This window comes from Mirounga angustirostris, unplaced genomic scaffold (genome assembly GCF_029215605.1).
Source record: "Mirounga angustirostris isolate CCGP_5_RB_7025 unplaced genomic scaffold, mMirAng1.0.hap1 SCAF_8, whole genome shotgun sequence".
Classification (NCBI taxonomy): Eukaryota; Metazoa; Chordata; class Mammalia; order Carnivora; family Phocidae; genus Mirounga; species Mirounga angustirostris.
This window is the reverse complement of record NW_026991716.1, coordinates 76,731,606-76,757,752: the sequence shown is the minus strand read 5'-3', so window position 1 is coordinate 76,757,752 and position 26,147 is coordinate 76,731,606. Positions and strand designations below refer to the sequence as shown.

General features: G+C 41.0%; 1 protein-coding gene across 3 annotated transcripts in view; it reads left to right on the top strand.

Moving 5' to 3' along the window:
• Window positions 1-26,147, top strand: part of MDN1 (midasin AAA ATPase 1) — a 159,670-nt gene extending 133,523 nt beyond the window's left edge. Inside the window, exons 83-102 of one of the 3 annotated variants that reach the window (XM_045867230.3) lie at window positions 678-839; window positions 2,782-2,919; window positions 5,446-5,587; window positions 7,111-7,286; window positions 7,850-7,999; window positions 8,514-8,658; window positions 10,774-11,096; window positions 11,376-11,546; window positions 12,840-12,941; window positions 14,046-14,247; window positions 15,328-15,492; window positions 16,794-16,954; window positions 17,670-17,759; window positions 18,660-18,775; window positions 19,367-19,541; window positions 20,755-20,828; window positions 20,929-21,043; window positions 22,107-22,170; window positions 23,791-23,933; window positions 24,741-26,147. In XM_045867230.3, the coding sequence (XP_045723186.2) occupies window positions 678-839; window positions 2,782-2,919; window positions 5,446-5,587; window positions 7,111-7,286; window positions 7,850-7,999; window positions 8,514-8,658; window positions 10,774-11,096; window positions 11,376-11,546; window positions 12,840-12,941; window positions 14,046-14,247; window positions 15,328-15,492; window positions 16,794-16,954; window positions 17,670-17,759; window positions 18,660-18,775; window positions 19,367-19,541; window positions 20,755-20,828; window positions 20,929-21,043; window positions 22,107-22,170; window positions 23,791-23,933; window positions 24,741-24,929 (3,003 nt within the window). In that variant the 3' untranslated portion in view covers window positions 24,930-26,147. Of the gene's footprint in view, window positions 1-677; window positions 840-2,781; window positions 2,920-5,445; window positions 5,588-7,107; window positions 7,287-7,849; window positions 8,000-8,513; window positions 8,659-10,773; window positions 11,097-11,375; window positions 11,547-12,839; window positions 12,942-14,045; window positions 14,248-15,327; window positions 15,493-16,793; window positions 16,955-17,669; window positions 17,760-18,659; window positions 18,776-19,366; window positions 19,542-20,754; window positions 20,829-20,928; window positions 21,044-22,106; window positions 22,171-23,790; window positions 23,934-24,740 lie in introns of all 3 variants that reach the window. The other 2 variants (XM_064597868.1, XM_045867229.3) reach the window with 2 other exon arrangements.

Below are 26,147 nucleotides of genomic sequence, written 5' to 3'. Positions count from 1 at the left end.
AAGAATTTGATTTCTTTACGCATGTAAACATCACTGACAAACCCTGAAAAGCTTAGGGCTTGCTAGCTAAGGGTTACAGTTGTAAGATGCACAGATGCAAAAAATGCCAGCAATCCAGAGTATCTATTATCTTGGGATTCTTTCATACCCAACCACATAGTCCTGGGTATTTGATGTTAATGTGGGTGTTGCTGCTGTCAACTAAGGCTCGATGGCCACACCCTGCAAATACCATTCCCTTCACAAGCCAGCAGAGGGGGCAGTTGCTGGGTCCATAATAGTCCAGAGAAGCAACTTATTTTGTAGGACATTGTAAGTCTGTAGCATTGCTTCCAGTGCCAACTTTGATTCGGAATAGAATTTGTTTATAAACATCTTATTTAAAAACAAAAATAAAAAACCTTGTTAACTAAATGAAACTTAAATGACAGAATTTAAAAGTGTACTTTTTGTGAGGGTTTGTGTGAACAGGGAAGAAATGTCAGAGAGCAGAGGGGTGTGTGTGTGTGTGTGTGTAAGAGAAAATAATACATAAAACTTACATTAGTGGCATTTAGTATATTCACAGTGTTGGGCAACGATTGTTGCTATCCAGTTGCAAAACATCTGTATTACCCCAGAGAAAACTCAGTACCCATTACGTAGTATGAGTAGGCCTTGTGATCTCTCACCTGCAGTTCTTCAGCCAGTCCTGTTGCTTGTTGGTGCGTCTGGTGCCCATGCTCTCCAGGTACTCAGACCTCGTCCTCTTCTTCCTGACCATGTCTTTGGCGACTCACCGTAGCACTGCAAAGCTGCTCTCTGTGCTTGCCCAGGTCTTCACAGAGCTCGCCCAGGAGGTAAGGACTGTTCATGGGAAGCATGCTTGGATAGCCAGTGCCAAATACTCCAGACCCATTAGTGCATGGTTCCCAGGCTTTTTTGGGACCTTCACAAATAGCAGGAGGTGATTTGCTCTCCCTGTGGATTTTTCAGGGCTTTGTCCAACACCCTTTTGCTATACCTGTTTCCACTAAGGTCTTGGAACCTGCAGGTCCCCCACTGATGGATTCCCTAGACTCCAGAGGCTGTCCTGAGCCTCAGTCTCCTCATTTGTAAAATGAGATCTGTCTACACTCCTTAGAATTTTTGTGAGAACTACTTTATTTTAGATATATACTTTGTTTTGTTTTGATTTCCTTAGTATTCTAAGATTTTCTCCAGATCTAAGTACAATACAGGCGAGAGTCACTTGAGGAAGATAGGAATTTACAAACTGAAGATGGCATCTAGCCTTCTTGTAAATAGTCAAGCGTTCGTACTTCTGACTAGAGGATAAATATTTTATTTGTTGAGTAACAAATAAATGAATTAGTCCAATTTGCTCCCTCTATCCGATGGGCACTGAGCCAGTGTCACATCCCATCAGTCCTTGGAGCCCTGCCACTGTGTGCAAAAGTCAGTGGCAGGACAGTGTATGGTGAGGGTGCCCTGGGGTTTGGATTGGCTGTGTTTGTCCAGTTGTGCTCTTGCTCTTGTCTGACAGGCTCTAGAATGCCTTTGGCCTGTGCTTTGAGGTGGGGTATAGGGGTTCTGATAAAAGCAAAGCGTTAGGAGCCCTTTGGCTGTTCTAGACGTAGCTCCTGTAGTGATGTCCCCTCCTCCTGTATGGTTGTGTTCTGCCTATACCAAAACCTATTTTAAAACAATGTAGCTCAATGGGAAAATCAGGTAGGTTAACCAAAACATATTTTTCAATCAACATCTAAAAATACATGTCTGTTCAAGTTGTATTCATATCCTTTCTGAGTAGTCCTGAGGGAAACTGAAAGTAGGTTACACTCAGTGCTAAGGTAATAGATCGAGGTTGTAATTACAACACCTAATCCACGGAAAGCTCTTTCTGTGTAACTAAGTCACAATCAGTGGCTGGTGTGGGGATCTTAATTCCTTTTTAGTTGGCAGCTGATTTTTTAGCACTTTTTCATCCTAAGATTAACAAATAACTTGATAGCTTGTCTGATAAAATTTCTGATTGAGAACCACTATTTTCTTCTGCTTGTTTTTCTGTTCATTTTTGTCCCACATCCTAGTAGTTGATTTTCCTTTTCAAACTATTTTCCAACACAAAACACTTTTATCTTAACCCTTCACATGTGTTTCTTTGTCTGATCTTGTTCTTGACTCTCGACCCCATGCTGTGCCAGCTGCCTTGGCAGAAAATGCCCGATGTAGCAGGTACACCAAGAGTGACAGTTTGACCTCAAGAGTTGAGGGGGAGGCATTTTTTTTAATATTAAAATTAACATTTTACTTGCACATCACACCAAACTTTCTTCAGTTTTTGAAGTAAAAATGAAATCTCCCGCTGTGGCATCTGCTTCAAGTTGCTCTACCTCCAGGGTTACAAGTCTTCTCTCCCTCCACTCTTTCTTCTCAGGCTTACTAACTTGAGAAGTAAATAAAGAAGGACGAAATCCCTTTGGGATTTAGACATCGAGAGGTTCTACCCTTACTCAGTGACTTGCTCCTAAATACTGTCCCAGCATAATTCATTCTGATTTTTGTCTTGCCAAATGAAATTACTACACACCAGAGGGCCTCTGCGAAGTCAAACCTTCCATGTTAAATATGATGTCAAGCTTTGAAACTGCATAGTAACTTATCAGCAAGGAAGAATGTCAAAGGTCTACTGGATGTATTTCCATCAGATTGAAAATACTGAGCTAGAGGAAAGCTAAAACAGTTTTTTTTCCTGTCTTTTGTTGCTTTTGTACCTAATTGTTCACTCTTATTTTTAAGGGATTTTGCCTGCCCAAAGAATTCATGGAAGATTCAGCAGGAGAGGGAGCAACTGAGTTCCATGACTATGAGGGAGGTGGAATTGGGGAAGGCGAGGGCATGAAAGATGTGAGTGACCAGATAGAAAATGAAGAACAGGTATGTTTTCACATGCCCGAAACATGCACACAGTTTACAGAAACTCACTCTCTTTTCCCTTTCTTTTCAATATTAAGTTTTACACGTGAATGTTTTTTACTAGGTTAATGGTTTTCAAACTGTGATCCGTGGAGCCCTAAAAATACTAAAGCTTTAGGGAGTGGGTGTAAATAAAAAGCTAAAAGACCACAGAAAGGAACTTTGCAGCTCAGTTATTAGTTATGGCTATAATTTGAAAGGGAAATTATTAAAAATTTTTTATTTTAAATGGGGGAGATCTGGGCGCCTGGGTGGCTCAGTTGGTTGAGCGACTGCCTTCGGGTCAGGTCATGATCCCAGGGTCCTGGGATCGAGTCCCACATTGGGCTCCCTGCTCTGCGGGGAGCCTGCTTCTCCCTCTCCCACTCCCCCTGCTTGTGTTCCCTCTCTCGCTGTGTCTCTCTCTATGTCAAATAAATAAATAAATAAATCTTTAAAAAAAATAAAAAAATAAATGGGGGAGATCTTTGCTGATGATTTTTCTAGAGTAATTTTGGTAGTGGCTCATTTAAGGATAACAAAATTTAACTATTTTAAGTAACAAATGCATTAAATAATAATGCCAGTGTTTATTATTAAGAGGTTTTATTGTATGTCTTTAAGACCTGTTGAAAAATTTTAATCTGTATCCTCTTTTGGTTGGAATCAAGCATGTTTTTTTGAAATAGATGCTCTGGGTTAAGATTGTTGTGTTGCTTTTTTAAATTCCTATCTCATTTGGGAGTGATTTTTTTTTTCCCCCATACTATTAAGAGATAATGGAATTTCTTTTTAGCACCTATATTGTAAGTCTAAAGCAGACGAAAAATTTTTATTTAAGGTATGGTTATAGCCATTAAAAATAAAGGAGCAAACCAATTCAAACTTCTTCTCATCCTTTGAAGGGAAAACTGGAAAGAGAAACCAAAAGAGTTATGCTAGTGTTGATGTGGTAGAGCTCTGTTTAATACACATACATTTTAAATTTGGCTTTTCTGTATTTCTCAAATTTAACTTCGTCAACTGTACTTTTCTCATGGAAAAAAATTAAAGCAAAAAAATTACAAACTTAATAGGAAAGTGCAATCCAAAGCAAAAAACATTAAGGTGGGATAAAAGCCATCAGAACAATTTGGCAGTATCTCATAAATTTTAATTGTGTGTATTCTTTGACTTAAGAATTCCATGTTTTCTGATAGAAATGCTAATAAGGGTCAAAGATAAGTGTATGAAGGAGTGTTTTTTTGTACAAGGATATTCCCTATAGCGTTATTTGTAACGGTGAAAATTGTGAAAGGATCCAAATATTTATCAGGAGGAAATTGTTTAAATTATGATACCATCTATGCAGAACAGTGCTATAAGTTAGAATGAGATAGATTTATATGTATCAACATGGAAATATATCTATGGGACATTTTTAAATTTTATTTATTAATTTCTTTTTAAAGATTTTTTTATTTATTCATTTGAGACACAGAGATAGAGCATGAGCAGGGGAGAGGCAGAGAGAGTGGGAGAAGCAGGCTCCCCACTGAGCCAGGAGTCCAATCTGGGGCTCGATTCCAGGACCCAGGGATCATGATCTGTGCTGAAGGCAGACGCCTAACCATCTGATCCACCCAGGCACCCCCATTTTTTAATTTTAAAAAAGAAAAGCAGGGTGACTGGCTGGCTCAGTCAGTAGGGCATACAACTCTTGATCTCAGGGTCATGAGTTTGATCCCCACATTGGGTGTAGAGATTACTTAAAAAGAAATCTTAAAAAAGAGAAGAAAAGCAAATTGCAAAAACAGTTTGTAAAGCAACGTACCTGATACAGATTGCTGATTGCCTAGGTGTATTCATGGATAAAAAGATGGACCAGAATGTCACCGATACTGATTTCTTTGGGAGTTTTGGAGGATGGTGGTGCTGTGGAAAACTTACTTTCTGTTTTGCTTCGAATTATTTTGATGGGATTTTATTATGCTTGTATTTTTAAAAAGCACTTTTAAAATCCAACCTTAATAAGAGAACAATCATGAATCTTCTGCCCCAGATATCACCTAGAGTATATAGGAATATGTAGTTTAAGGAAAAGTGAACAAAATTACATTCAGTTACTATATATGAGAGACCAAAGTGATAAAAATATTAAAACCGAGGACAATATAAGATTGAATTTTTTTATCCTTCTTATTCTTAAGAACTCATATTCTTTTTTTTAAAGAATGCGTTCTTTTCAGTGTCTGAATTTTTTTTTTTTTTAACAATTCACATGAAGAAACCATCAACAAAATTCTATATTCTCTAATCCCAATGCAGTAAAACTGGAAATTACAGACATATTAAAGCAAACCAGAAATTATTGTGTGTGGTTATCCCTGTTGGTTCTCCTTTTTTTCTCTCCCCAGAGTTAACTTTTACCATTAATGTTGGCATTTAAATATTTATATTCTATTTAGAGTTGAATAAACATTAGCAAAGTTACGATGTTTATTTTTTCTATGCTACTTTTTGATATAGGCAGAAGATACATTTCATAAAGGTCAAGAAAAGGATAAAGAGGATCCTGACTCAAAATCAGACATTAAGGGCGAGGATAATGCCATTGAGATGTCAGAAGACTTTAATGGGAAAATGCATGATGGGGAACTTGAAGAACAAGGTTTGCGATTATCTGTCACTTCATTCTTGTTTTTAAAAAATATTTTATCTAAAATATATATGTATATATATATTTTATCTGGGAAATTACATGTTCCCAATAAGGAGCCTATTATAATCTTTTGGAACAAGTTTATTACTCTGCATAACTGCAAATGAAAACATCAGCATATGCATGTTTCATTACTCTCTCCACTGAAGCAGAAGTCTAGAGTCAGTTTTGGAGATTCTTCTGAGTAAACTGAGACATTGACTGGTACTTTGGCTGCCTCATGTGCTAGATGCAGTGACGGAATCCCCTTCAGGGAAGCCTGAAAGAGCAAGGAGAGAGATCTCTAACAGAGCTTGGCACTCAGCTCAAAAGTAAATTGGTCAGGGTAGTTTCTTAAAAACAAAAACATAAAAACAGTAGACATTTGTTACAGATGATTTGGAACAAGAGTGCAGGAGTGAAATAGATAGCCCTTAGGCTTACCACCCAAACCACTTAATAAACTTTAGTTTATTTTTTCCATATAGTGCATATGTGCACTATATGTGTGTGTGTGTATACACACACATAACACATACACATACACACATGCACCATAAATAGTTCCATAGTTTGCTTTTTTTCTTTATCCTTTTTTTAGAAAGTGGGGGTAAGGGGCAGAGAGAGAGGGAGAGAGAGAATCTTAGGCAAGCTGCATGCCCAGTGCAGAACCTGATGCAGGGCCTGATCTCACAAGCCTGAGATCATGACCTCAGCCAAAATCAAGAGTTGGACGCTTAACCGACTGAGCCACTCATGCGCCACTATAGTCTGCTTTTTTCATTTAACATGAACGTTCCCCTCTCATTACAAATTGTTTGAGAATGTGATTTCTTATGGCACATCATCACCTGTCATATGTTTGTTCCGTAATTCGGTTATTGCCCTAAATTTCTTTCCAGAGCTTAATTTGAGATATCCTGTCTTATTGTAAGTGAAGTTCTTGCAGAAATGAAAGTTGACTGTAGAGCAGAAAAGTACACACTTGCCTAAGCAGCATAAGAATATAACCTTTGGCACAGTAGACCTTGAGCAAAAACAATGGCAAGAAAATTTTGATTGAGTTAGACACATGATGTTAGATGTTGGATAAAATAGAAGTGTATAGTATGTTGGAGATGGGGAGAAACCTTGGAAATCATTTGAGTCTTTCATTTCACAGATAAGAAACCAAAACCCAGGGAAATTGCTGAGTCTCATAATGAATATTCCCCCCAGCATCAGAAGTAGACACCTTGACAGCTATTCCACCACCCTTCTGTTTGTTAATATCCCACATTACAGACTTCTTTTTTCCTTCAAATCGTTTGTAAAACACAGTAGGACTACTTCAGCAGATCTAAAGGCATCTGCCTGTACAGTGTTCTGTAAGCACAAGCAGTAAATCTCAGGTGGGGCACTTGCCAGGTAGTGGGTCCATGCCTCTTCTGCACACATGGACCAGTCAGTTTGGGGATTTGCCTGACTAAGCTCAGTGCCTTCCCTTTCAGAAGAGGATGATGGGAAATCAGATAGTGAGGGCGGAGACCTGGATAAACAAATGGGCGATCTGAATGGTGAGGAAGCTGACAAACTAGATGAGAGGCTTTGGGGTGATGACGACGAAGAGGAGGAAGATGAAGAGGAAGAAGACAGTAAAACTGAAGAAACAGGACCAGGAATGGATGAGGTAATTAAAAGACTCCCCCCATCCTGTAGTCCCCAGGTTGAGAGGAGACATTCTTCCCACCAGCTACCACTCCGTCATTTACTGCTGTTCTTTTCTTTGTTTTTCTTCTTTCTTTCATCCCTCTTTTTTTTTCCTCTTTGATCTATCTTACTTGATTGTATTCAGAACCAGAAGAATGGTCTTATCTGGGCCGTCCCATGTGTTATGGAGGAGGGAAGTTAAGAAGACTCAGTGCAAATGCTTTGAATCTGCTGTTGACGACTGAACTTCTCCAGCTCTCTGCTTAGGAGAAGTTCAGGGCTGAGTGGGACTCCCCAGCAGCATAGTGTGACCCATTCCACTGTTCACACACCTGCTATTACTGTGGCTGTCTGGACCAAGCCAGACTGCTCTTTCCAGGTCATGAAGGACACCCTGTCAGCTGGATATTTCCATGGCATTGGCCCAACAGGCAGAAATTCTACATGCCTAAGAGCTACTTTAGGTAGAATCCACCTATATGAAAGTAGTTTCTTAGATTGAGAGTAATGATTTTGTGGTTTTTTTCTTCCTTTGACATTTAGGAAGATTGTGGACTTGTTGCCAAAGATGACAACTTGGATGCTGGGAAGTCAAATAGAAATAAAGGCCAAGATAAGAAGGAAGAAAAGGAAGAAGCAGAAGTTGCTGATGATGGACCGGGCCAGGACAAAATTAATGAACAAATAGATGAGGTGATGAGGATTTGAAACCCATCCACCCCTGATTCCAGGCCAGGGCTGTCACACCACACAGCTCCTGGGGAGTCTCACGACATTTTTTTTTTTTTCCTATTCATCAATTGTTTTCCCATTGCCTCATAAAAGAACATGTAACAAAGTCTCTTAACAGGACATAAAATATCTAATACTTGGTTACTAATGAGGTGGTCTTCATGCTGTTTGGGCTCATGCTGGAGTTTGGAAGCTCAATTCTGTTATTCTTTTCCATATATCTCCTCATAAACTTTAGTTTCCTTTTTGAAATTAAGTAACACAGTACCTCTTATCGGTGGAGAACCTGCATAGAAAGTGAAGTTTGAAATTCCAGCATGAAAATTCTGGAAACATTAGTAAAATTCTAAAGTGTGGGGGAAATTTTAGAGAAGAGACTTTGTATTCTTTTAGCATTACTGCTTAGAGCTAATTATATGCAGATGCTACTTTTTAAAAAAGTTTTATTTTTTCCTGTTCTCTCCATTGTCCAAAGAGGGAATATGATGAGAATGAGGTAGACCCTTACCATGGCAATCAGGAGAAGCTGCCAGAACCTGAGGCCTTGGACCTTCCAGACGACTTGAACCTAGACAGTGAAGACAAGAATGGTAGTGAGGACACAGACCATGAAGAAGGAGGTGTGTCTTTCAAAACCTAAAGAGACCAGTTGGAATTCACTGAAAATGAACAGTAACCAATTTCTTCATGCCATATCATGGCCAGGTCATAAATCATGTCTGGTCAGCTCAATTCCAGTTTGAGAAAATTGTTTGCTTTGTCTCTGTAGTGTTTCTCACCTGAGTTAGACTTAAAGCGTAAGCTAAGTAGAATTAAAGTAAACCAGCACGTTTTTGTCATTAATGTCCTCTCCTGTCCTGTGTTTTAGCAGTACGGTACCTGGGTGGTGCTTCATCCCACAGAGGTTCATTTCCCCACTACCATCTTGATGTCCCATGTCATGGGTTGATGTAAACACTGCAGTCTGGGAATATGTAGGCCTCTTGTGGAGCCTAGTTTCAGCTCTCTTAGAGAAATGATTGTTTCAGTTATTGATTGCTATGCTTATGTTATGTGTTTAGTTTGAAATATGAAGTCATTGTTACGGGGAATGAAATTGAATAATCAAGAGAAATCACATGGCACTTGACAGTAATCTGCCTGTCACCCACTGTTCAGTTTGAGTGACTTCCCTAGGGAGAGCTGTCTGGTATTGGAAGCATTGTAGAGAAAATGCCCCTATAATAGAAGGTCCCCAGTCATGGTGGGTAATCACAGAGAAAGATAGGAGCTAGCCTCACTCTGCTTCATAATGAATCGGTTACATAGATAAGCTATTAAACTTTTTTAAACACCATATTGGACAAAATTAGCAAGTTATGAAAGAGGTACCATTTATATAAAAGTTTAATATTATATATTATTAATAGGTACATCAAATGTAGGAAAACATAGGAATAAAACACAACAACTTCAGGTTATGGTGACCTCTGAGGAAGTAGGAAGGGCAGAGGCATCCAGAATCCATATAGTTGTACCCAGAACCACTTATTTCTTAAAAACAAGTAACTGAAGTTTCATATAAATATGACAAAATATTTATATCTGTTAAATCTAGGAGATAAGTATATGGCTCTTATAATTTTAAAATGCAGTTATCATGCTTTAAATTTAATTTAGTAATTTAAATTTGTGAACTTGCTATTTAACCAGAAATTATTTGGTTGAAGATTTGATAGAGGCTTTCCTCATGCTAAGAACAAGTCTTCACTCTCTGAATCTCTAGCTTACTTTTTTTGTTGTTTTCATTTTCCTATAGCTTTATTAAGAAAGCTAAAAGAAAATCTCCCAACGTCTATGAAGGCCAGACTTCTTATATTAAATTCTAGCTAAATTTTGGGGTGCCTGGGTGGCTCAGTCGGTTAAGCTTGTGTTCCCTCTCTTGCTGTGTCTCTCTCTGTCAAATAAATAAATAAAATCTTAAAAAAAAATTTTTTTTTTTATTTAGGAGAGTGAGAGAACACGAGAGGGGGGGAGGGTTAGAGGGAGAGGGAGAAGCAGACTCCCCACTGAGCAGGGAGCCCAATGTGAGGCTTGATCGTGGGGCTCGATCCTGGGACTCCGGGATCATGACCTGAGCCATAGGCAGACGCTTAAATGATTGAGCCACTCAGGCACCCCTAGGAATGTTCTTTTAATAAATAAAACTTTTCCAAATAGGATTATTTCCATTGAATGTATGTTGTATTTTCTGTGTATGATAAAGAAGGATGTCTGTCAATTATTCCGAAGGATAATATCCTTTCCTATCTTTGGTTTCCTATTGTTGTGTTGGCTTTTAGGATTTTTTTAGTGGATTACTTAGAATTTTTTTAGTGAAATGCACCATCCAGACAATTGTATGTAACAGATACATACAATTTAGAGCAGGGGTAAGCAAACTTTTTCTGTAAAGGGTCAGTTAATATAATTTATAGGCCATAAACTGCAACAAGGGTTGCAAAAACTCCATTCTGTTTTTGTAGTAATATGAAAGCAGCCATAGGCAATACAGAATGGGTGGGCTAAACACAAAGGTAAGCAAATAGATGTGTCTATATTCCAGTAAAACTTTATTTACAGAGGCACATCAGCCAGATTTGGCCCTGGGGGCCATAGTTTGCCAATTCTTGGTTCGAGAGCAATAATAAAATTTGTGTAACTCGATCCCATGTTAAATCATGTTGAATTCTTTGTTTTTTGTTGTATCTATCTAGAAGAAAATCCTTTGGAAATTAAAGAAAAGCCAATGGATACTGAAGAAGCAGATCCTGAAGCTGAGGAAATAAAGGAAGAGATCGAGGCTGACCACAGTGAAGGTCAGGGTCAACATGAGCCTGAGGAAGGCCCCAGTGAAGAGGAGAAGGGCGAGGGGGAGGAAGAGATGGACACAGGAGCTGATGACCAAGACAAAGATACTGCTGAACATTCTGAAGAAAACTCCGAGGATGAGCGGCAGTCTCTGGAGGACAAGGACAAGGAAGCCAGTGAGGACAGTGCAGAGAATGGTGTTCCTGTTGACCAAGGTCTCCAGCCCCAGGTGCTGTGGAGTGTCTGGCTTGTCTCAAGTTAAAAGTAATAGGAGAGATTACTTTATTCCTAGCAGAATCTTTTAGGATACTTCTCTATCACCAGGTGGTGTTGCTGAGCAGCATTAAGTTTCTGTTTAAGACCCTTTCTGCCTGATACCCTTCATGCATGCTGAGGAGTAGGGCACCTGCTTGTTGCAGGAACCCCCCCAACCCCCCACCCCCATCCACCCCGCTGCCTCATATTCTTCCCCCAGAGCATGTCAATGTGGTGTCTGCTTACCCTGCAGAAGCAAGAAGAAGAAGAAGACGGGGAGAACTCTGACACAGGGGAGCAGGTGCCAGAGGCCACGGAGAGGAAAGAGCACGACTCCTATGGGCAGACCGGGTTGGAGAGCGTGCAGAGCGCACAGGCTGCGGAGCTGGCTGGAGCCGCACCTGAGAAGGAGCAGGGAAAGGAGGTGATAGGCCCTCATTGCCTCTGCCGGCTGCCTCTAGGAGGGTCTCTTTTCCCTGGGTGAAATCACCATCTATTTAGCAGTAGTTGGTATATGTGTGATGTTGTTCTGTTGACATCTAAAGAGATCATCTTCCATCCTTTGAGAAAGTGATTGGATACCTACTTTTATGTGCATCTCAGAACAGACCCTAGAATATTGGCTACACGCTGGACTTAAATATTCTGCTTAAAGAGAAAGAGCTGTTAGACTGGTAGTTCTTCATGGCAGAATCAGGTTCATGTTATTTTTTAGAAAGCTCCCAAGTAAAGATAGGTTGAATTTAGACTTTAGAGCCAGTACTGTGCTTCTAATAGTAGTTCCCTTTTCCTTGCTGTCCACCAGGCTCTAAAGGGGTTTTTTTGTTTGTTTGTTTTAAGAGAGGGAAAGAGAATGAGCACATGAACGTAGGGGGAGGGGCTGAGGGAGAGAGAAAATCTTGAACAGGCTCCAGCTCCCAGCACAGAACCCAACCCAGGACACAATCTCACAACCCTGAAATCATGACCTGAGCCAAAATGAAGAGTTGATGCTTAAATGACTGAGCCACTCAGGCGCCCCTCTAAAAGTTTTAATTTAAAAAGCAAAGCACTTTGTTCCTTGAGCCAGAGTGATATGTTCTGTTTATGACCACAGTTCAGGCCACTGGCATGCTGTGGAAAGAGCACTGAAAGTCAGAGGACCTGCTGCTTACAGTGGTAACTCTGAACAGCTCCTTACGCCTTTTTGAGCCCAGTTTTCTCACCAGTAATAATACCTGCTTATACTTCTTGTACACCCCCCACCACATTTATTGAGCACCCATTAGGTAGGTGCTAAGCATTTTCATTACTTCAAGTCCTCATAATAGTCCTCTAAGACAGCTGATTGTTGTTACTACTTTCTCCATTTTATATTTGAGTTAAATAAGCCGCAGTAAAGTGAAATGACAGTCTCAGGGGTACATAGGTGGTTGATGGCAAAGCATGGTTTCTGGTTGAGGTCTGTCCTGCATTCAGAGTAAGCCATTACAGTCCTGGAAACAAGGAACTAATCAGCCTTACACAGCAAAGTCACTCAAGAGGGTAACATCTATATCTAGATGCTCTTGCTTTTGCCCACAGTCCAGGCCTTAGTCATGGGTGAGTTTCCAGAGCAGGGAGGCAGGTATTGTATGACTCAGAGAATAATGGAGAAGTTTTTTTGCAATATGGCGCAGTAACCAGGTGCTCGTACAGCATCTTCCACCCTCATTCTCTTGTGGCTTGGATTTCATAGGAACACGGGAGTGGAGCTGCGGACGCAAACCAGGCAGAAGGCCATGAATCCAACTTCATCGCCCGGTTGGCTTCCCAGAAACAGACCAGGAAAAACACACAGGTCTCTAGCCCTCTTCAGCTGAACTTAGGTGCAGTTTGCCTGGGAAAAGATGCCCTGAGTACAGTGGTTTAAAAACAGCAATGCCCCCAGGCTTGGCTGTCTCCCCAAACATGATGGCAGCCATCGCAAGCAAATCAGGACCCTGGGCTTCTTCCCTGTGGGGGTGTGTAGACACACACACACAGCCCCCTCCCTATTCCTGTATGCAGCCTAAGAGCCAGGTGTTGGCTGCTATTGCCCAGTACTAGCCAGTCTTTCTTCCCTGTCCTTACTCTTTTCTGTTTTAAAAATTAGGTTTTTAAAAAAGATTTTATTTATTTGAGAGCACAAGTGTGAGTGGGGTGAGGGGCAGAGAGAGAGAGAATTCCAAGTGGACTGTATGCCCAGCGCAGAACCTGACACAGGGTTCTATCTCATGATCCATGAGATCAAGACCTGAGCCAAAATCAAGAGTCAGATGTTCAACCGACTGAGGCACCCAGGCGTTCCTAAAACTTAGGGTTTTTTTTGAATGGGGTATAATTCATGAACATGAAATGAAGTTTATATATAAAAAGCAATCCCCTAAAAAGCTTCCATCTTACTCCTGTCCTCAAGCCACGCAAGAGAAGATTGGTGCTACCAGTTTTGTCTTGTTTTACACATATTTTTGCAAATGTAACTTATGGATGTCTGTTTCTTCCTTGCCTTTGTTTCAGATATAAAGTATATCATACAGATCGTTCTATATTTGTGTATAGAGATCTGCCCATTCTTTTTTTTTTTTTTTTAAGATTTTATTTATTTATTTGAGACAGAGAGAATGAGAGAGACAGAGAGCACATGAGAGGGGGGAGGGTCAGAGGGAGAAGCAGGCTTCCTGCCGAGCAGGGAGCCCGATGCGGGACTCGATCCAGGGACTCCAGGATCATGACCTGAGCCGAAGGCAGTCGCTTAACCACCTGAGCCACCCAGGCGCCCGAGATCTGCCCATTCTTAACAGCTGCACTGAATTCCATTTTTCTGTGGTTGTGCCTCACTTAGTTAACCTGCCCCCTGTGGATGGACATTAGTCATTTTGCCATTACAGACACAGCTCTAATGAATTTCCACCTATCCCCACAGAGTTTCAAGAGGAAACCTGGACAAGCTGACAATGAACGCTCCATGGGTGATCACAATGAGCATGTGCATAAGCGGCTGAGGACTGTGGATATGGAGAGCCACACTGAGCAGGGGCCAGCCCAACCTGAGGCCCAGGTGGAGGATGCGGATGCGTTTGAGCACATTAAAGAAGGCAGTGACCCTTATGATGCACAGACATACGGTATGGTTCAGGGAAGGCTTCTACTTTGGTCCCTGAGCTGTCTGAGAATTTAAGCTGCATGACTATGTGCCCAGCAGATAAGCAAATTCATCTTAGGGATGGGTAATGGCTTTTTTTTTTTTTTTTTTTTAAACTATTTTCTCTTTAATAAGAATTACGCAGGAATGCAGTTTGGTTTTGTATAAAAAGGTATCTGTGGCATGTGCAAGTGTTCAGGGTTTCGGGGTCTGGTGTAAGTCTTTTATATATCCTTGATAACAGTTTGCCACATCCAAACCTAGTGCTAATCTCAGGGTTTCTGAGTACTGGACATTCCTTCATAGTCACTGTGAGGTCACTCTCTGCAACGGCTAGAGCTGTGAACTAGAAATGTTTGTTTTTCCCATAAGTGAAAAGAGAAAAAAATAATCTCTTGGTGACTTTTTAATGTTTTATTCCTAACATATAAACTAGTGTTGACAATATTTATCTATGAGCCTCATTTCTTTTCTATCTTCACTTTTTAGAAAAATAAAACAGTAGTAATAATTGCTATCATGAATCAAGCTCTTGCTTTGTACCAAACACTATTCTGAGTCGTTGCTGAATGATCATGAAATTTCTCCAATAATCTTAGGAGCTACAATATTTCCATTTTATAGATGAGCATACTGAGACCAAACAAGTTTAAGAACTTGTCCAAGATCACAGAGTTCATCCTCAACATTGGTTTTTCTGTGTCCTGTGTTATACTCTTAATCATTACAGTTTCCACTCATAACTTGGTAATGGAGGATAATTCCATTAGCTGCTCTGAGTCATGTGTCCAGCCTGTTTCTTCTGGTTCAGTTTCTTGTAATAGCAGTAAAAACCTCGCTAAGCATCCTATTTTTGTGGTAGAGAATAGGCAGTTACATCAGTAGGTCAGTAGGGCATCCAAGGCAGAGAAGCCAAGTACCATGTTCATGCCTCATAGCTGGTCAGCGGAGAACCAGCATGAACAGAATCTTGGAGGCCAAAAATGACAAACTATACCCACTCTTGATTACTTTGTTCTGGGAAGACCTAGGCTGTTTATGTGTCTGTGTGCTGTATTGGCAGATGTGGCCAGCAAGGAGCAGCAACAGTCTGCAAGAGATTCCAGCAGGGATCAGGAGGAGGAGATAGAGGATACCTTCGTGGACACGGAGGAGGAGGAACTCCGAGCAGCAGACACAGAGCAGATAAAGCCAGAGGAGGTCACGTCAGGGACCACAGCGAGCCCTGGTGAGCCCTGTAGTGAACAGATCCCCCCTAAGCTCCCTGACTTAGAAAAGTCACTTCTCGTGTAATGTGGTCTGATCTGGTTGGTTCTTTCCCCGTCCTAACCCATGGCGTAGGTGTTCGTGTGCCTGTGATAATTCCACTGTATTTCGCTTGGGAGTCAAAGGTGGCAGAGTGGTGTTGCCGCCACTGTCCTTCAAGGAGACCTCAGAAACCTGAGATTCAGACAAAATGCCTTCAGTCTTCTTTAAATATGTAGAAAACAAAATAGTACACTTCAGTTATGACCAGAAGATACACTCTTGATTATTAGAGAAGGGTTTTCAGTTATGTGAAAATATAGAATATTAGCATAAAATGCAGTAAAATATTTAAAGAAATAGAATGGGGAAAATGCATGTGAAAAAGTAACCAAACTTCTTACATATAGTTCCATTTCAGAGTTGACCAAGTGCTTTTACTAGGCAATATATTAAAAAAAGAAAAAGAGGGGCACCTGCGTGGCTCAGACGGTTAAGTGTCTGCCTTCGGCTCAGGTCATGATCCCGGGGTCCTGGGATCGAGCCCCACATCGGGCTCCCTGTAGAGCAGGGAGCCTGCTTTTCCCTCTCCCTCTGCCCTGCTGCTTCCCCTGCTTGTATACTCTCTCTCTCTGTCAAAAATAAATAAAATCTTAAAAAAAAAAAAAAGGAAAAAAGAGATAAACTGTGGATTTAACACATTAAAAAATAACCTTACCAGCAGTGAAATAAATGCAAATTCAAAAGAACTTGCCCAACTCAAAAACCTTTTTTTCCTGCATTCTTCTTGTCCTCTTGGGTTTTAGAACGGTCAGTGCCCAGCTATTATGTGACAGTGGGAATGGCACAGCTCTGATGAAAATTCAAAATCCAGACTTTGCCTCTTCCTTACCTTATAGGTTGTGGCTAATTATTAATATTTTCTTTGCCTCAGTTTCCTCATAAATAGAATGGAACTATGACTTTATTTTAGTTTTTATTTTTATCAAAGTTCTATATGCATGTAGTTTAAAGAATCACACAGTTCTACAAGGCAATGGGAGTCTCCCCCATTTCCCTTCTTTGCAGAACAGCTGCGTTCGATATCACAGTGGGGAGGAGGGAAGGTTAGGGGAGTCAGAATTGGCAGTGACTGACCCAAAGACAAGGAACATGTGGAGCCCATATGTAGAAATTTGGTGGGGACTGAAGGAGTGAGGTTTGAGTAATTGTTAGGCAGGCGGTCATGAAGGCTCAGTCTCTGTAATTTTATGGTAAGTAAAACTCTGTCCTTTATGCAAATAGGCTTTGATGAGATGGAGGTGGAGACCCAGGCTGTTAAAACAGAAGACCAAGATCCCAGGACCAACCTATCACATGAAGAGACAGAGAAGGAGAAACCAGAGAGAAGCCGAGATTCAACCATTCACACAGCCCATCAGTTCCTCATGGACACAGTTTTCCAGGTACAAAAATGTTCACAAATTACTGTTTTAATAAGTTAATAAAATGTAATTATAAACTGCTTTTAAATTTTTGTCTTTAGAACTTCATGGAACATCTGGTTGTTTGGGGGTATCTTATCCTTATCAAAGTTTTTAGGAAAACCGTTGGTATGACCAGTTTTCTCGAAACAGATAACACTGTTCCAGCAGTTCATCCCAGGGTCATAGTGGGTGGTCTGTCCTGACCTGACCATGATGGTGGGTCTGGTCCTCCAGCCTCAGGCTGTCCCATTGATCATGTCCAGCATCCTTGTGCGAGAAGCTGTAGGGACAGTTCGCAGTTTACGCTGATGAAGTAGCGAAAATCTTTGGCATTATTAATGCCTGCATTTAGGAAGAGCAGATTTAATGGAGTTTTCCCTAGTCATTTGACTTAATAGCAGTCTCAATTAATCAAAGAACATTTTGATGTTAATAGTTTTGTGGGTTTTTTGTTTTTATTTTGCTGGATGGATTTCTTCTAAATGGTAAAATTTCCTTTATCTTGTCTCTGCCAAATGGGAAGCAAAAGAAGACTAGTTGTCTGGCATCTTCTTATTGTGCCATTAAATTGCTTAAGCTTTGTTTCTTAGGGGTATGTATTTATAGTTCATACTGCTTGGAAGAAGGCAGTCAGTGATAATGAGTTGGTGATTTCAACCTAGGCTGCCTCTTATCTGTGGCTTTTTCTTCTTAGCCCTTTTTAAAAGACATCAGTGAGCTAAGACAGGAGCTGGAGAGACAGCTGGAAATGTGGCAGCCACATGAATCTGGAAACCTAGAAGAAGTAAGTCACTGGTCTTTTCATAAGATAATCTTGTGTTTTTGTTTGGTTGGTTTTTTGTTTGTTTCTAAAGATACAGCAAGCTTAACAGGTTCTTAGCACCAATTACCTTTGTAGAAGGGACTGAGTATATGGAGCCTAAGTCTATCCGTTGCTTTCTGCGTACTTTGCCACTCGATATTTAGCTTAATTAAAACAGAAAAGCTGATGTATTTATGTCCTTTAATTTCTGTTGTTCATTCTATAATAGATAGAACAGATAGGACAGTGATTATAAAATGGGTCAAAATGTGTCATCCTCAGAGTAGGCCACCTGGAATGTTGCTGGCTGACTTAATGTGGTAGCATAGATTAACCAGAAGCTTCATTTTTAATTAGGACTCTACATCCTAAATTTACTGTATATGTACATGTTTGTATTTTGTGCCTGCAATCATCATTCCTACTACAGACCTGTATGAGGGCTCTGCCATAGTTGGAGCTTTGTGTCTAGGAAATTATCACACCATTCAGAGATTTGCACTCGTCACTTTTGCTTTTGAAACATGACCCTGAGAGCCCACAATTACGTGGCTGGATCGTTAACCATCCACAGTTTCCCACCCACGCAAAGTGCCTTTGTAGGTGGTGAAAATAAAGTGTTGATTTGGTCATAAATTCCATTATTTTCTGCCTTTTCATCCTTTCTCATTTGGAACCGAGGGTTGTGGTTTTGGTAGAAGAGGAGACATTTTTAAGGACATGAACTAGCTGGCGGCTTGCTAAGAGAAGCTCTCAAGTTAGCTTCTGTTGACGAAGTTCATGCAGGTCATTTTCTACCGCTCTGTTTCAAGCCTCATCTTGCCGTTAATGACTTTGGCTGGCTCTGATGTTCTCTGGATAACTTAAACTTTATTGTCACAGGAGAAGGCTGCAGCTGAGATGTGGCAGAGTTACCTGGCCTTAACTGCGCCTCTTTCACAACAGTTGTGTGAGCAGCTTCGTCTCATATTAGAGCCTACCCAGGCAGCCAAGCTGAAGTAAGTTTTCTCCATTGGACTCACTCACAGTGCCCTGACAAGATGGCAGGGTCACCACCTTAACCGCTTAAAGTGCTGGCTTGTGGTGGCCATTTGAGCTGCACAGGCACCAGTATATTATTCCGTACCCTTTTTCATGTTATCTGGAAACACTGAGGTGTCTTTGAAGTTCGGTATGAATGCAGTTCCTTTGATTCATTAACATCTGATGGGAAAATTGGCTGAGCCTTTGCATGGGTGTATGGGCTTGCTGCACGTGTTACTCACCTAGATCTTTTCAAAGATTTATCCAAACTCATAGTTTCTGAACAGAAAAGAGTCTAAGATTTAATCAGTGCAAACATATTTTCCTAATTTTTAAAATGTGTCTTAGCTTTCCTGGAAGGACCTAATTATTATTGCCACATACATATCCAGCTTTTCTGGCTGCCCTTAAGTCTCAATTGACAGTGACACTTGAGTGTGCCAGGTTACTGGTTATTTGGTATTACTGATTATAAGGTATTACAATGGATTTTATTTAAAAAAAATATATATCAGAGGATGAGCCGTTGTTAACTAATCTTGACCCCATTTGGATAAATTTAATAGAGGAGACTATCGAACTGGGAAGCGGCTAAATATGCGGAAGGTCATTCCATACATTGCTAGTCAATTTCGGAAAGACAAGATTTGGCTTCGAAGGACCAAGCCCAGTAAACGCCAGTATCAGATTTGTTTGGCCATCGATGACTCTTCTAGCATGGTGGACAACCATACCAAACAGGTAAGGAAGCACAGAGCTAATGTGATGAGTAGTTGACACCAAGCCATGCTCCATGGCCACCAAAAAGTTTTAAATATGTTCTGGCAAAAAGCACTTTGAAATGCCAAGTACTGTTCTGAGAATGTGATACCATGTTTGAGAAGACCTAAAATGTTTAAAAGAAGTCAAAAGGGCAGTTTCAGGATGTCTCAAATAATTTGGTCCCTTACTGTTGGAGGCCTTTTAAGTTGTTTTGTTTTTTAGCTTGCTGTGCTTTAGCTGCAGCAGAGTAACTCTGACCATGTTTATTTTCCACAAAATGCAGTGTACTGTTAAACTATCTTTTAATGATCTTGTACAACATATAATGTCTGAATATTACTGATTTTTAAAGGGTTCAGTGTACATCTTTTTAAGTCTGAAATTATCTGGAGTTAGTGCTCTGTTAGTATTCACAAGGCTTAAGAGCCTGAATGGAATTACTTAGGCTACCACCATTATGGCCACTGAAGAGGGATGTTTTTTGCAGTGATGCTATTACCTAGTATGAACCAATAAGCAACCTAAATCTCTACATGTGCTCTGTCGGAAAAAGTTAGAGAGTGACCTCTGAACCCAGGTTCAGGTCCAAGCTCCTCACTTTTTACCTCACGATGTTGACCAATTATTTACTTCTTATGTATCAGTTTCATCTCTGAAAAATGAGAATTGTAACAGTACTTCATACAGAATTGTGAAAATTAAATGAGTTTGATTAAGTTTAATGCCTAGCACTTGATACATGTTCAGTAGATGTTAGTTGCTACAAGTGTCATCTTTTTAATGAAATTTGAATTCTAAAACTATATTGTCATTTACGTATGGGTTAAAATAAATTGATTTTTAAAATTTTTAACCAGTAAGAGATTACTTTTTATGTAGTATTCCCCCCAGCCCCCCGGGAAAACTTCTGAAAATTCTAGGGACCAGGTCTCCTAGGATCACTTTTATTAGATGATGTCTAGAGCAGACCATTGCTACTCGTGTAATGGATTCTGGGTTTCGAGATATGTAGTATTAGCCGGGCTCTAGGGCCACCATGGCCTCTGGGTTGATTGTGAATAGCCATGTTGATGTTCTCTGTGGGTCATGCAAAAATAACATTTTCTGTGGGACTCTTGGTATAAAAAAGGTCGAGAGGCACTGATCTAGAGGATATTCTGATTCCTTCAACCCTTAACTTTCTATTTCATAGCTGGCATTTGAATCTTTGGCGGTGATTGGAAATGCTCTAACCCTCCTGGAAGTGGGTCAGATTGCCGTGTGCAGGTAAGGGTGCCTTCTAATCCCAGTGGGAAAATCAACCTCCTTTTGTTATGTTGATCACACAAAAATTAACTCCCATTGTATTTGGTTTTTCTCTCTCTAGTTTTGGAGAGTCCGTAAAGCTGTTACATCCATTCCATGAACAGTTCAGTGATTCCTCAGGGTCCCAGATTCTGCGACTCTGCAAATTCCAACAAAAGAAAACCAAGATTGCTCAGGTATGCTGACAACATCAGCGTCCTCTGCACAGTCATTCTTAAGCAAATGTGGGAGAGACATAATTTTTATTTTTTAATTTAAAAAAATTTTTTTAAAGATTTTATTCATTTGAGAGCAAGAGAGCATGAGTTGGGGGAAGGGGCAGAGGGAGAGGAAGAAGCAGGCTCCCTGATGAGCAGGAGCTTGGGTTCCTTTGGGACTCAATCCCAGGACCCCCGGGATCATGACCTGAGCTGAAGGCAGACACTTAACCGAGTGAGCCACACAGGTGCCCCAGAGACATAATTTTTAGCACTCTTTCCTCCCCAGTATGGTTTTAGGACAGGTAAAATTTCCAATGGAGAATAGTTCTAAACTTCAGCCTAAGACACCACTGGAATAGAAACTTCCTTGGCACCCATCAGGTATGACTTACTCCTCTGTTCCTCAAAGATTAACAGTATGTCACTAATTTTTCTGGCTCCCTAGTTTTTGACAGATTTGGAACTTGTGCAAAAATAAACCATCTTCCTGTACCCTTCATTGGGCCAATTTTTCTCTGCCATTTAATTTAGCCTAAAGAAAGGATGTAAGAACAGCCAGTGACTTGCTCAGGATGACATCAGCATAGGATGATAATTCTGTCCTCTTCATGTTTGCCCTGATTTAGCCCACTTTCTTTATGCTACACTAGACATTTTGTGTTTTCTTGCCTTTTCCTGCTCAGTTGTTTTCTTCTGAGAGAAGATAGCTGTTTTGTTTATTTGGGGGCATTACTGATGTCTTCTCTTTACCCCCAGGGGAAGTATTTCTCTTCCTCTCGGGTGTGTTACAGAACACTCCTGGTGTGTGTGGCAGAGACACAGGTCTGTGCTGGAGGGCGCCAGTACCTAAGGATAGATGCCAACAGGGCAAGGATCGTCCCTGCCTCGTACAGGCGGCTGGAAGGGGCCGTGTCATTGCCTCTAGATCTGAGAAGCTTACTTGATCGTCACTTAAAAGTCAGGAGTAATTTCAGTCTCCATGACAACGGGAAGAGAGTTTCAGTAGTTTAATAACGGCCTGTCTCTGGTTCTGGTTTAGTTTCTCGAGTCCGTGGCCAGCATGTTTGCAGCTGCTCAGCAGCCCTCACACAACGCCAGTCCAGGTGAGCTGCACTTTTTGTCTTTATCAACACAATGCCTTTCTGTTGTGTGCATTCACAAGCTGCTGCCTTCAACACACTGTACCCATGACCGTCTTTTTTTAGAGTGTATGCTCTCTAGGAAAAGGTAAGCAGGAGCTGGAGAGGTGTGGGCACTCATTGTGTACTCAACCACTTACCCATTCAGAAATTTTTATTGAACCCATACCCATGATGCTTTACAACCAGTGGAGGAATAGATAGGAAAGAACTACAGTTGACCTTGAACAATGTGGCGGTGGGGGGGCAGTTAGGAGCACCAACCCCATGCACAGTTGAAAATCCATATATAACTTTGACCCCTCAAAAACTTAGCTACTGATAGCCTACTGTTGACGGGAAGCCTTTACTGATAACATACAGAGTTAATTAGCAATTGTGCATATTATGTGTATTTTATACTGTATTCTTACAATAAAGTAAGCTAGAGAAGAAAAATGTTAAGGAAATCATAGGGAAGAGAAAATACATACGCGGTACTGTTACAGTAAGACATCTGCATATAAGTGGGCCTCCCCACACGGTACTGACCCGTGTTGTTCAAGGGTCAACTGTTCTTTGTTATGGACTAGTATGTACTTAGAGTTCAGAGTTGTGAAGGAGGAGCAAGGTGTATGGAATTTAGTATTAAGAACATTCTATAATATTTTAGTGACAGAAGCAGAGGAGGGACATAATTCAGAAACCAGCTAATCCAACGATGATTGATTTAGGGCTTGAAATACACCAGTTCTTCTTTCAGCTCCTTCTGAAATCTCTCAGTCGTGGTTATATCATGGAGAACCTTCTTGTTTGAAGCAAGTCTTTCACACCTCTTGATACTTGCTGAACTTCCTGCACAGAGAAAGAGGCCTGCCCTCAAGCACTACAGTCTTTCACTGGAAACACTAGAGTTAATTTTTTTTTTTTAAGAGTTAAAACTTTTTAAACGCTTTTATTCATGATTTATTTTAATGGCCCCCTCTACTTAAGTTTTCATTTAAATGTCAAGAAGAGAAAAATACACAAGTTAGTTAAAAGGAATTTGGAAGACCCAGTTCCAGGTTTCTGATTTGGGCACTTTCTTCTAATGGCCTACTCAATACTGCCATATATTTTTTTTTTTTGAGGGGGTGCAAGAGGCAGAGGGAGAGGGAGAGAGTCATAACCAGGCTCCCCATCCAGCACAGAACCCAACATGGGGCTCAGTCTCATGACCCCGAGATGATGACCTGAGCTGAAATCAAGAGTTGGATGCCTAATCGACTAAGCCACCCAGGCACCCCTCAATACTGCCATTTTTATACTTTATAGCCATAAATGTTTTACTTCTCATATATTGCTATACAATGAAATTGATCTAATGTGACAGGGAAATTGCTTTATTGACAGAAGCTTCATATGTCTTTGTGCAGCCTTTATGTCCGATTGGGGCAACTGAAGTAATAGACTTAGACGTCCCTTTTGCTTATCCAGAATTCATCAGTTTCAAACATCTGTTTGGTTAATGATACAGAGAAAGCTTACACTAATTTGTCTTCAAGTAGGTTTGAGTTGTTAAAAGTGCGATTTCCGTTTTGTCTCCTGCTGTATGTTCTGCTATAGAAACCGCACAGCTCCTCCTGGTGGTCTCTGATGGACGTGGCCTTTTCCTCGAGGGCAAAGACAGAGTCCTGGCAGCAGTCCAGGCTGCCCGGAACGCTAGCATCTTTGTCATTTTTGTTGTATTGGACAATCCCAGTTCCCGCGTGAGTGATTACTAAAAGTTGGGATTCCCTTCAGCCTGTTCTATCTGAAATATGGCCTAGGTCACACCATCGTAACTCCTACTAATGTTCTGTCAGACACTGTTTTAGGCACTTTATGTTAGTTTTTTGTGAATAACCCAGTGAGGTAGGGATCATTATGCCCACTTTACAGTGAAGGACAGAAACACAGGTTACAGGTAATGAGTAGGAAAGCCAGAATTTCAGACGGATTCCAGAGACCACCCTCCTGACCACTTGTGCCAACTCTCCTCTCCTGGGTCATCCTTTCCCTCTGCACTGTGTCCTTGCAGGCACTGCAGCCTTGATGCTGGGCCTTGTCCACTTGGAGCTGTAGACCGGCCTATTCCAGGTCCTTGTACCCCAGCAGTGCCCTTCTCAGAGCAGGATGCAGGGGCTGCTAAGTGAAAGATGCCCACAGGGCAGTTCTGTTCCAGGGACAGCACTGTCTCTGCAAGTCCCATTAAGGCCTGGACAACAAGTTTGGAAGACTTACTGTGAATTACTCCAAGTAGAAAATGAGAGAATATCCTTATAGGAAAATTGGATTTTCTTGTCTGCCCCTCTCCCTCCCTTTCAGTGTCTATTTTCCTGGAAAAGGTGCTCAGAAAGAGATATGCCTCCTTAGTAAGAGTTCTGAAAACTGTTCCTTAGTAATAAAAGCTAATTTTATATGTAGGAGTTTGATACAGGAGATCTAAAGATTGTTAGCGAAAGAGATCAGGGAAGAGCTAGCCAAGGATACTGGTTTGGTTTTTCTTTTTATATCAAAATGTTTTCTGTCGACAGGATTCTATCTTGGACATTAAAGTACCAATATTTAAAGGACCTGGAGAGATGCCCGAAATCCGATCGTACATGGAAGAGTTCCCATTCCCATTCTATATCATTCTTCGCGATGTGAATGCACTCCCCGAGACGCTCAGCGATGCTCTGAGACAGTGGTTTGAGTTGGTGGCAGCCTCCGACCACGCGTAGGGAAGGAACACAGTAAACCATGGTCAGACCGTGGCGCCTCGGGCCAGGTGCTCCCTCTTTTGGACAAGTGCTTCTGAACTCACAGCTCTAAAATGTTTTTATCTTAGATCTGATTTATAAAAATTCACCTAATAGCTACAGAAAGTTTTGTATTACAGTGTACATTTTAGTTTACAATGTGCTTTCAGAGCTAGAGAAAGCCTGGGGCTCCCGGCTTTGCCTGGGCTCCAGCTGTCACAAACCTAGGGCAGCGAAGGAACAGCAGTAGCAGGTGTCTGGTCTTGGAAGGCCCGGCCTATGAGGAGGCCTGGGCCCGGCTGCCTTTTCCCTTCACAGGAGCCCTGGACACCTACCTGGAGAAGCGGCTAGGAGAATAAGACTGTCCCAGGCCTTTGGACAAAGGACTAAAGGCAGCTGCCCTTTTGACCCTGCTTTAAGGCTCCACCTTGCCAAGCCCACAGTGTGTATCCATATGCTGTCGAGAGACTGAACAGCCGCTTTCTATAGTCCCAAGTGTGTGTTTTTTCATTGTGCTTCAGGTGACAGTAACTGCCTTCTCTTTGAGGATAGGAAGGTTGGGGTATATGTGGTCTTACAAAGCAACCAGATGTCATGGGAGCCCAGGTAATAGGAAAAATGACCACTGGATGGTATAAAAATGAAGTGGTTTTTCTGTGTCGCCCTTCACATTTGCTGCTTCAGGAGACTATGCAATGATGGAAAGCTGATTTTCCCTTTGGTTATTTCATTCTTTCTGTGCCACAGTCCCTGCTGTTGTTTTTTTTTTTTCCTTAACAATTAAGATGAAGAATCATTCCTCCACTGCTTTTAAGCTGGACTGAGCCAGTCCCATTCTGGAAAAGAAATGCTGTGTTTAGAAAATAAGCAGCTACATTTTTTTTTTCCCCAAAATACATCAATGGTTTTTAGACAGTTTTTACTTGGTCAGGAAGCACTGCGTGAATACTTGAAATTGTGTGCTGTGTTCTATTTAAGTTGTCAGAATGTTCTTTTGTAGACAACATGCCATGATGTAATTGTTTATCTCCACATCTGTTTTCAAGTTACACTGTGAAGTTTGCCACACTTTTGAGGTGGTCATCAAAGACACAGATTGCTTGTTAACCAAGTGTCCTAAAGCATGTACCTGAGGTTATATCATTTTTTATTCTAAAAAGCTATGCAGGTTATATTCTGAAGATTATTAAATATATACCG